Below are 10,916 nucleotides of genomic sequence, written 5' to 3' on the forward strand. Positions count from 1 at the left end.
ATACACTTAAATAAAAAGATCGTCAAATTGCATCACACAGTCTGTGTTTTTAAGGTCTTACCACTCCAAATGTTCACCTACTTCAACGATTAATCCAAAGCAAAAAAAAAGCTCGAATTCGACGTACTGTTCCGACTGACTGAACGACTATCTACCTAAGCGGCAGTTGGACTTTTCACCTTTCTCTCAGGGCTGGGCTGGGCCTGTACAGGAGCACGTCCAGTGAGCAGTACCCTGTGATGTGATGGCAGGACACCCAGGCTGTGTCCCAGCCACGACTAGTGGGGTCCTAAACCAGCGAGCCCGCCTGGTTCTGCGCAGGCACCATGATGGGCACCCCTCCCATGCGGGAGATGTTGGAGGCCGTCACCACGGAGGGCAGAGGGGGCGGGCGGGGTGCGTGGTGGGCTTGGGGGGGCTGGCTGTAGGACTGGGACAGGGACAAGGCCTGAGGTTGGCTGTAGGCCTGAGGCAAAGCCTGGGCCTGGGGTAGCGGCGTGGCCCTCTCTGACCTGGGCAGGGAGCTGCCGTTGGGCTGGACGCGGGGGAGAGTGGCGCTGTTGTTGTAGCCGTAGCCCGGGAGGGGGGCGGCGGCTTGGCTGGTGGGCGTAGAAGCCCCGTGGCGGGGGTGGGGGCGGTAGCCGCCCGCCGTGGAGCCCGTGGAGGTGATGATGGAGGCGGTGTCGGAGGGGGGACGCTGGGGGTACTGCTGCAGGTGCTGGTGGTGGTGGCTGCCGTGGTGGTTGTTGTGGCTGTGCTGGTGGTGGAGGGGGGGCTCCCTCTGGTGGGGGCCGAGGGTGGTGTTGACGGAGGACAGCGTGCCATTCTTGGAGGCGGGGTCGGAGCCCGTGCCGCTCTTGGCCGCCCAGGAGACGCGCTTGGGGGCCTGGGCGTCTTCCCTGGGGGGCGGGGGGAGGGGGGAGGGAGGGGGGGAGGGGGTGAGAGGGAGGGAGGGAGGGAGGGGGAGAGACGGGTTAACATGAGCACGCACACACTGTCTATCTCTCTCTCTCTTTCTCTGTCTCTCTCTTTCTCTGTCTCTCTCTTTGTCTCTCTGTTTCTCTCTCTGTCTCTCTCTTTGTCTCTCTGTTTCTCTCTCTGTTCTCTCTCTTTGTCTCTCTGTTTCTCTCTGTTTCTCTCTGTTTGTCTCTCTGTTTCTCTCTGTTTCTCTCTGTTTGTCTCTCTGTTTCTCTCTCTGTCTCTCTCTCTCTGTCTCTCTCTCTCTCTTTCTTTCTTTCTCTCTCTATGTCTCTCTGTCTCTCTCTCTCTCTCTCTTTCTTTCTCTCATACACATACTTGATGTCGTTGGCCAGGTCCTCCTCAGCGTCTCTGCGTCGTCTCAGCAGGTAGACGAGGAAGAGGATGATGAAGATGAAGCCCAGGACGGACCCCACCGTGGCGCCGGCGATCATCCCTGCGTTAGTGGCTGAAGAACAACACCAAAGACACACACAGGAGAAGACACGTAGTTAATAACACTCGCCCCACAGTGATCCACAAAGACCCCACTCAAAACCCACCTGGTCACCAAGGCCTTTGGCCCCTAGTCACTGTTTCTGTTTTGTTTTGTTTGTTTTCTGTTTTGTCTGTCTGACCATTTCCTTTAGAATTGGGTTTTATGAAAGGCGCTATATAAATCCACGTTAATAATAATAATAATAATAATACATTAATGTGATATTGTTTGTCTTTCTGCTTCCTCTGAGATAGTGTTATATATATAGTATATAGTATACAGGTGATAACCTCCAGGTTGATGTAGCAGCTCTCAGACCCAGCTGGGTTATATATAGTAGTATATAGTAGTATATATATATATAGTATATATAGTATATAGTATATAACTTACAGGTGATGACCTCCAGGTTGATGTAGCAGCTCTCAGACCCAGCTGGGTTATATATAGTAGTATATAGTATATAACTTACAGGTGATGACCTCCAGGTTGATGTAGCAGCTCTCAGAGCCAGCTGGGTTCACGGCGCTGCAGACATACTTCCCTGACATGTTGCTGCTCAAGTTACTGAGCTTCAGGGTGCCGGTCTGCTCATCTGAAACACAGCAGGAGAAACGTTCAGACTTTTGAAACAGGGAACTACATTTCAACGTGGTTGAGAATCACAACACAAACTCGCTAGTCGAGCCGAAATACTGCAGTAATCCCCACTGCTTCCTAGTTAACTACAGCACTACTTTACATTGTTAGCAGGCTCACAGAACAAGCTGTGTTAGTTGACTAGCGAGTGTGTCGTTGATTTTCAACAACACGGAAATGTGTTCACATTTTTTTAAAGAAAAGTCTGATCATTACATCGGATCCCGACATGACGACCAAAGCATTAGAACGTGTTGTTGTAGTTTTATATAAAACTTGCTGAGAATTGAAGTCTGTCTCTCTACATTCTGGCAAATCGAGCACTAAGGAAGGCCTTTCTTTCCTGTAAGAGATGTGCCAATAACTTGTGGCGCAGATGATTATGATTGGGCAGAGTTACACGAGCACAGAGGGAAAATAGCAGCGTCAAAAAGCCCCCTCCTGTCAGAGGGACACACATTTATAGAAGTTTCCTCCCTGATGAGGTCACTACTCTCGCTTAAAAGGCCTCATTTGAGACAATTGATTTAAGCTCTCTGTGCTTTGTAAGTTCTACTCAATCTACTAAGAGTCAATTAAATCCACAACAGTGTCACAGAATGTCCGCCACTCACTGAGCATGGGAGAGAAGAAGACCTGGGAGCTGGGGCTGCTCTTCCTCCACTTGTAGACGGGGACGGGCTTGCCTGCCTTGGACCTGCAGCTCAGCGTCACGTTGCCCTTCAGCACGGGCTTCCCCGACAGAGAGCATTCTGGGACGGCGGGGGGGACTGAGGCAGAGAGAGAGAGAGAGAGAGAGAGACAGAGAGAGAGAGAGAGACAGAGAGAGAGAGACAGACAGAGAGAGAGAGAGACAGAGACAGAGAGAGAGAGACAGAGAGAGAGAGAGAGAGAGAGAGAGAGAGAGAGAGAGAGAGAGAGGTGTGTGAGGTGTTAGCAGTGGTGACAGTGTGATAATACAGGAAGTTGGTGACAGTAAACAGCAGTTATGATGGGAGCAGTGGTCAGATTACTGGGACAGCAGCTTCAGAAGACAGGGACATGTGGAGGGTGTTTAGTGTTTAACAAGGACACAGGTCTGTGTCTGGGTGTCTAGCCAGCCAGGATGTGGGTACATTTATGTGCGAGTGTTCCTGTGTTTAAACTCACTGACTCATGCATGTGTCAGTGTGTGTGTGTGTGTGTGTCTCCACAAAAAACAGATTGTGTGTGTGTGTGTGTGTGTGTCTCCTGTATAATAGCCCCCTATAACATACACTATACTACCTGTGTGTGTGTGTGTGTGTGTGTGTGTGTGTGTGTGTGTGTGTGTACTGTGTGTCTGTGTGTGTGTGTGTGTACACTGTATGTGTGTAGACATTGTGCAGTGCATTTGTGAGGGTGTGCAGACATGCTCTGTATGTGTGCATGGGAGGGAGGGAGGGAGGGGGGGGAGGGAGGAGGGGTAGGGGGGAGGGTGGGGAGGGAGGGAGGGGAGGCGGTCTCCTCAGGGGGTCTCCTCACCTCTGACGTTGAGGCTGAGCTACCCGGTCCTGCCCTGTATGTGTGCGGGGGAGGGAGGAGGAGGGAGGGAGGGAGGGGGAGGGAGGGAGGGAGGGAGGAGGGAGGGAGGGAGGGTGTTTCTCCTCACCTCTCACGTTGAGGCTGAGCTCCCCCGTCATGCCCTGTGCTCCGGGGATGATGACCTGGCAGAGGTAGCGTCCTGAGTCGCTCTCCTGCGTGTCGTTGATGTAGAGGCTCAGGTTGGCCGAGGGCATGGAGGACGTGAACCCCACACGACCCCCGAACTGGGAGTTCCCCACGCTGATGGAGGTGGGGGTATAGGAGATGATCTGAGAGGAGGAGAGAGGAGGAGACAGAAGAGAGGAGACAGAGGAAGAGAGACAGAGGAGAGGAGACAGAGGAGAGGAGACAGAGGAGGAGACACAGAGGAGAGGAGACAGAGGAGAGGAGACAGAGGAGGAGAGACAGAGGAGAGGAGACAGAGGAGAGGAGACAGAGGAGAGGAGACAGAGGAGGAGACACAGAGGAGAGGAGACAGAGGAGGAGAGACAGAGGAAGAGAGACAGAGGAGAAGAGAGGAGGACAACAGCCACAAGAAGGTGATGAGTGCTTGCTGAGTTAACGTTGAGCATCTTTAAATGTTTGGCATTTAGCAGACGCCTTATTCCAAAGCGACTTACACTCAATACATTTGACTAAGCAAGTGAATCATCAATCCACCAGTCGTAGCAGGAAGAGTAATCTAGCTCAGTCCCGGTGCCATTGATAGAAGGAAAAACCTTCTTCTATCACCTTCTTCTAAACCTAGGTTTTTTTTTTGGTTAGTTTTTTATATATTTTGACACTGGAGAACAGAGAAACAGTACAAGGGGGCAATAGAAGTTTTTAGGGACACAGTAGAGGGGAAAAGCGGGTGTCTTCAGGAGACGCAGTGCTGGGGGGCAGTAGATGTCTCAGGAGGAGCAGTGCTTGTTGAGTTAACGTTGAGCATCTTCTAAAGATGTTTGTTTATTTGGGATTGACCAATCACAGCAGGCTCTGGTGCAAGCAGGGGAGACAGTACGTTATGTTTATTTGTACAGCACATTTCATACAACAGGGGCAGGGAGAGAGAGAGAGAGAGAGAGGAAGGGAGAGATAGAGAGGGAGAGAGAGAGAGAGGGAGAGATAGAGAGAGGAAGGGAGAGAGGGAGAGAGATAGAGAGAGGGGGAAGGGAGAGAGGGAGAGAGAGCGAGAGGAAGGGAGAGAGGGAGAGAGAGCGAGAGAGAGCGAGAGGAAGGGAGAGATAGAGAGAGGAAGGGAGAGAGGGAGAGAGATAGAGAGAGGGGGAAGGGAGAGAGGGAGAGAGAGCGAGAGGAAGGGAGAGAGGGAGAGAGAGAGAGCGAGAGATAGAGAGAGGAAGGGAGAGAGGGAGAGAGATAGAGAGAGGGGGAAGGGAGAGAGGGAGAGAGAGCGAGAGGAAGGGAGAGAGGGAGAGAGAGCGAGAGAGAGCGAGAGGAAGGGAGAGAGAGAGAGGAAGGGAGAGATAGAGAGAGAGAGGAAGGGATAGAGAGAAGCCAAGCAGTTCACAGTTGTGCTGGTTTTTGGAAATGTGACTGTTTGAAAAGGCCATAAGTTCAGTTTCGGGGCATTTTCTAGAAAAATACACTGAATAAACAGAGGCGTTAAGCCTTTTCTTTGATTCATTTCTGAGGGTTTCTGAAGGAAGAGCTTTGCCAGATTAACCGAATAACAGCAGTCAAACATCCCTCATAAACATAATCCCCCAACGTTATGTGCACAGATGGTCAAGCAAGACAATATTTCAGCTGTACGGCAGTTGTTAAGCTGCTGAGCAAGACAGACAACACAGTATATCACAGATAACTGCCCATAATCAAGACATGGGTGAGGGAAAAGGTCATATTTAAATGTAATGAAATGAAACCCAACAGTGTCTGTTGACATATTGAATACATTCATAATTCGAGGTTGAAATTGAAATACCATCGCATGTATAGTTATCAGGACACTCCTCTTAGACAGAATAGTAATAGAAGTGAGTCATGAAACCAATCTACTGTCTTTACCTTCATATCATGTAGGTAGTTAAAGTAAGTAGCCTTGAGAAGCGATGGTTCTGGAGCCTAACGGCCCTTAGGGGGGCAGGAGCCTATCTCCTGTTTCTGTAGCGTGAGGCAGCTCGATGTACAAGTACACCCCCACTGGACATGACGCTGGTATGTCGCAGGGTCTTACCTACCCCCCTCTGGAACGAGAAGCCGTGGTATATCGTGGATATCGGCACAGCTAGGGGGTGTAAAAGCACTCCGCTTCGGGTCGTGCCTAACCACCCCGCTAGCTGTGCCGATATCCACGATATACCACGGCTTCTCGTTCCATAACGGTAATATTATACAAACGTGAAGTAATATGAAAAGATTGTGTCAACATTCCATTTAGCCGTGCGTATGTCATGGATATCGGCACGGCTGGAACACAAACTGACCAATAGAGACAATGGACCGGATCTATCCGTTGTATAAGATGTCATAACCCGAGGTCAGAACTCACCAGTTTGGAGCTGTTGGCCACAAAGTTCCAGAGGACGGTGTTCTTCTCCTTGCCCAGGCTGGGGCTGTAGGAGGCCTGCAGCACCACCGTCTGACCCTTAATCACCTCCATGCTCCTCTGGGGCATCTGGATCTGCGCCAGGACACCTGGGGGAGGGGGGGGGGGGGAGAGGAGGGGAGGGGAGAGGAGAGAGGAGGGGAGAGGAGAGGAGAGGAGAGGAGAGGAGAGGAGAGGAGAGGAGGGGAGAGGAGGAGGGGAGAGGAGGAGGGGAGAGGAGGAGAGAGGAGGGGAGAGGAGGGGAGAGGAGGGGAGAGGAGGAGGGGAGAGGAGGAGAGAGGAGGGGAGAGGAGGGGAGAGGAGGAGGGGAGAGGAGGAGAGAGGAGGGGAGAGGAGAGGAGAGGAGGGGAGAGGAGGAGGGGAGAGGAGGAGAGAGGAGGGGAGAGGAGAGGAGGGGAGAGGAGAGGAGAGGAGAGGAGAGGAGAGGAGAGGAGAGGAGAGGAGAGGAGGGGAGAGGAGAGGAGAGGAGAGGAGAGGAGGGGAGAGGAGAGGAGAGGAGAGGAGGGGAGAGGAGGAGGGGAGAGGAGGAGAGAGGAGGGGAGAGGAGGGGAGAGGAGGAGGGGAGAGGAGGAGAGAGGAGGGGAGAGGAGAGGAGAGGAGGGGAGAGGAGGAGGGGAGAGGAGGAGAGAGGAGGGGAGAGGAGGGGAGAGGAGGGGAGAGGAGAGGAGAGGAGGGGAGAGGAGGAGAGAGGAGGGGAGAGGAGGAGGGGAGAGGAGGAGAGAGGAGGGGAGAGGAGGGGAGAGGAGGGGAGAGGAGAGGAGAGGAGGGGAGAGGAGGAGAGAGAGTAAAAATGGTAAATGGACTGACTTATATAGCTCCTTATTCCAAAGCGCTTTACAACAGCCTCTCATTCACCCATTCACACACACACATTCACACACCAATGGCGGCAAGCTGCCATGCAAGGCACTGGCCCGCTCACTGGGAGCAATTTGGGGGTTCAGTGTCTTGCCCAAGGACACTTCGACATGTGGCCAGACGGGGCTCGAACCGCCGATCTGCCGACCTTGCGATCATTAGACGCCGGCTCTACCTCCTGAGACACAGCCTCTACCTCCTGAGACACAGCCTCTACCTCCTGAGACACAGCCTCTACCTCCTGAGACACAGCCTCTACCTCCTGAGACACAGCCTCTACCTCCTGAAACACAGCCTCTACCTCCTGAGACACAGCCTCTACCTCCTGAGACACAGCCGCTGCAGAGTAAGAAATCTGTGAAAGTGACGTCCACTGCCAAACCCAGGGCAGACAGGAATTCCATGGCCTAAAGCGTGGTAGAGAGGAAACAACACTAGCATCTGGTTTAGGACTTAAAGGTGCAGCGTTGGGGTGGAACAGTGTTGGCAGTGAGTTGTGTTGGTAGTGAGTTGTGTTGGTAGTGAGTTGTGTTGGTAGTGAGTTGTGTTGGTAGTGAGTTGTGTTGGTAGTGAGTTGTGTAGGTAGTCAGTTGTGTAGGTAGTGAGTTGTGTAGGTAGTGAGTTGTGTTGGTAGTGAGTTGTGTTGGTAGTGAGTTGTGTAGGTAGTCAGTTGTGTAGGTAGTGAGTTGTGTAGGTAGTGAGTTGTGTTGGTAGTGAGTTGTGATGGTAGTCAGTTGTGTTGGTAGTGAGTTGTGATGGTAGTGAGTTGTGTTGGCAGTGAGTTGTGTTGGTAGTTGTGTTGTGTTGGTAGTGAGTTGTGTAGGTAGTGAGTTGTGTTGGTAGTGAGTTGTGTTGGCAGTGAGTTGTGATGGTAGTGAGTTGTGTTGGTAGTGAGTTGTGTTGGCAGTGAGTTGGGTTGGTAGTGAGTTGTGTTGCCAGTGAGTTGTGTTGGTAGTGAGTTGTGTAGGTAGTGAGTTGTGTTGTCAGTGAGTTGTGTTGTCAGTGAGTTGTGTTGGTGGTGAGTTGTGTTGTCAGTGAGTTGTGTTGGTAGTGAGTTGTGTTGCCAGTGAGTTGTGTAGGTAGTGAGTTGTGTTGGTAGTGAGTTGTGTTGGTAGTGAGTTGTGTTGGTAGTGAGTTGTGTAGGTAGTGAGTTGTGTTGGTAGTGAGTTGTGTTGGTTGTCAGTTGTGTAGGTAGTGAATTGTGTTGGTAGTGAGTTGTGATGGCAGTGAGGTGTGTTGGTAGTGAGTTGTGTTGGTAGTGAACTGATAGGACACCGTCCAAACCACATGTCCAGATGATATAGGTGCCTTTTAACACTAGAACAGTCATGGGTGGGGTCATTTGACTATCACATTTCAGGAACCTCCTTTCATGACTTCTCCTAGATATGTGCGTTCGACCACCCCAGTATCCTTACATTTTCAAAACCACATCAGGATAAGCTAGTATGAAGCTATCTTGCATTTTTTCTGAGTAGGAGGCAGGCTAATTTACAATAACGTTTTGCCTTTTAAAACATAAGGACCAAAGAAATGTCACTGAAAGTCAAGGACGTCATTATTGGGCTGAGAAATCAGAAAAAACGATCAGAAACATCCAAATGTCATAATCTATACTTTAACCATCATTACTTGATTTCAGATCCAAACCTTGCGAGTATAGAGTGAAAAGAAGAAAGAAATACAATGTGTTTACAAATACCACTACTTAGGCAGGGCAGTGTATCTCATCTGCCCCCCATCAGAATAACCACTAACACCACACACTGAACACCCCAACCCCGACTGTTCAGACTGAGTGATCAGAGAGAGGCTGCAATGACTCCACATAACCACACGAGGGCAGCACCTCAACCCACCTATCACAGTCAACAACACACAGTGCCATGAAAAGTACAATACCAGTCAAACGTTTGGACACACTTTCCCATTCGATTGATACATATCACAGTTATATTATAGTTTGGATACGAATCGCATCATCTTATGTATCATACCAGGATATCATTCCTTCAACATAACACTATTCTGAGCCGCACTGACCCATAATGCACCTCAGGCCAGACAGAGACAGAAGAAGAGTGTGTTTCTAACTCTGCGTTTCTGCTCATTAGCTGAGAGTACGTACGTGTTTAATGCGCCTTCTCTATAATAAGCAATGGCTTTGACACCGGCTCTAATGAATGCCATTTGCCCCCTCGTGTGTGTGTGTGTGTGTGTGTGTGTGTGTGTGTGTGTGTGTGTTTGTTTATCTCTTCTCCCAGGTTGTGAGTCATTAGGCTGCTAGCTTTCCTCCTCTCATCCTCCACCTCCTCCTCTCATCCCTCCATCCCTCCTTCCCTTCCTCCATCCCTGTCTCAGAGAGGAGGAGTAAGCCAGAGGAGAGAGAGAGAGAGAGAGAGAGAGAGAGAGAGAGAGAGAGACCTTCTGTGTGTCACACTGACCCCCTCTAATGAAGGAGACAAGCTTTCTACATCTCTTTTTTAATCATCCCTCACCTTACGTAGCCTCTCTCTCTCTCCTCTGGCTCCCTCTCTCTCTAATGCCTTCATTCATCCCTCTCTCCCTCTTATTCATCCCTCTCTCTCTCTCTCTCTCTCCTCTGGCTCCCTCTGTCTCTCCTCCTGCTCCCTCTCTCCCTAATGCCTTCATTCATCCCTCTCTCCCTCTCTCCTCCCTCTGTCTCTCCTCCTGCTCCCTCTCTCCCTAATGCCTTCATTCATTCATCCCTCTCTCCCTCTCTCCTCCCTCTGCTGTACCTTTCTGACTGCAGAAGTCACTGAGCTGAAACACACGCACGCACGCACGCACGCACACACACACACAGACAGAGAACCATCACGCTGCTTCCTCTCACACATCTCCCCTCTCCCCTACAGCCTCTCCCCTCTCTCTACGCCTCACTAGAGCTGCTGATTTCAATCTGTTACTTTCTTTCTTTGACCTGCTCACTTCTATAAAAGACAGAAACACTTTGATGTCTGTTATTATAGGACCCCCGGGGCGGTTTCCCAGGTACGGTTCTGTACGTTTACTTTCAAGGAACCTCAATGTAGAAGCCAGCAAGAGATTGTAACTCATGACAGGCCCACCCTCGCACTCACAACTCTCTCGCCCCCTCACCCACTCCACACATGGGGCGGCTGTGGCTCAGGAGGTAGAGCCGGCGTCTAATGATCGCAAGGTCGGCAGATCAGCGGCGGTTCGAACCCCGAGGTGTCCTTGGGCAAGACACTGAACCCCAAATTGCTCCGAATGAGCGGGCCGGCGCCTTGCATGGTAGCTTGCCGCCATTGGTGTGTAAATGTGTGTGAGAATGAGAGGCCGTTGTAAAGTGCTTTGGAATAAGGCGACTATATAATTCAGTCCATTTACTAAATTACTCCTCATCTACCTACACTGAGGGTTCACACCGAGACTACACACTGAGACTACACACTGAGACCTCACACCCACACATCACTCACACCCACACTCGAACATCCTCTCACACTCCCAGATAGATCATCTCTAAGTATGACATAATGACATAATGACTCATTATGGCGCTGAGATGGAACACGGGTCGGCGTGTGAACAGATGAGACCTGGTCTCTGGTTCTGCTCAGTACGGGCAGCGGCATTAGCCAGTCTGACATAACACGTAGTTAATTTCAACTCTTGGTTTCTTGGTTTCCATGGGAGCGATCATCTGTCTCCTAGCTATCGTCTGTCTCCACACAGACCTCCTGGGGTGGCTGGTGTTAGCAGGGAGCAGGAACAAAGAGGTATGAGGTGCAGGGAGACTACAGTGCTACTTCTTCTATAGACATGATGCTGCTCTATGATGGAGGTATAGATGTTCCCACA

At 50.9% G+C, this 10,916-nt stretch overlaps 1 protein-coding gene across 1 annotated transcript in view; it reads right to left on the reverse strand.

Annotated features, from left to right (window-relative positions):
• Positions 1-289: 289 nt before the first annotated feature.
• esama (endothelial cell adhesion molecule a) overlaps positions 290-10,916 on the reverse strand; it is a gene marked incomplete at its 3' end in the record, with an annotated part of 70,226 nt that continues 59,599 nt past the window's right edge. Inside the window, exons 2-7 of the mRNA XM_080530345.1 lie at positions 6,153-6,298; positions 3,726-3,927; positions 2,710-2,865; positions 1,929-2,051; positions 1,297-1,426; positions 290-899 (exon numbers count right to left, since the gene is read on the reverse strand). Coding sequence (XP_080386471.1) covers positions 290-899; positions 1,297-1,426; positions 1,929-2,051; positions 2,710-2,865; positions 3,726-3,927; positions 6,153-6,298 — 1,367 coding nt within the window. The remainder of the gene's footprint in view (positions 900-1,296; positions 1,427-1,928; positions 2,052-2,709; positions 2,866-3,725; positions 3,928-6,152; positions 6,299-10,916) is intronic.

The sequence above is a fragment of the Nansenia antarctica genome, assembly GCF_963989245.1.
Source record: "Nansenia antarctica genome assembly, chromosome: 4".
Lineage (NCBI taxonomy): Eukaryota > Metazoa > Chordata > Actinopteri > Argentiniformes > Microstomatidae > Nansenia > Nansenia antarctica.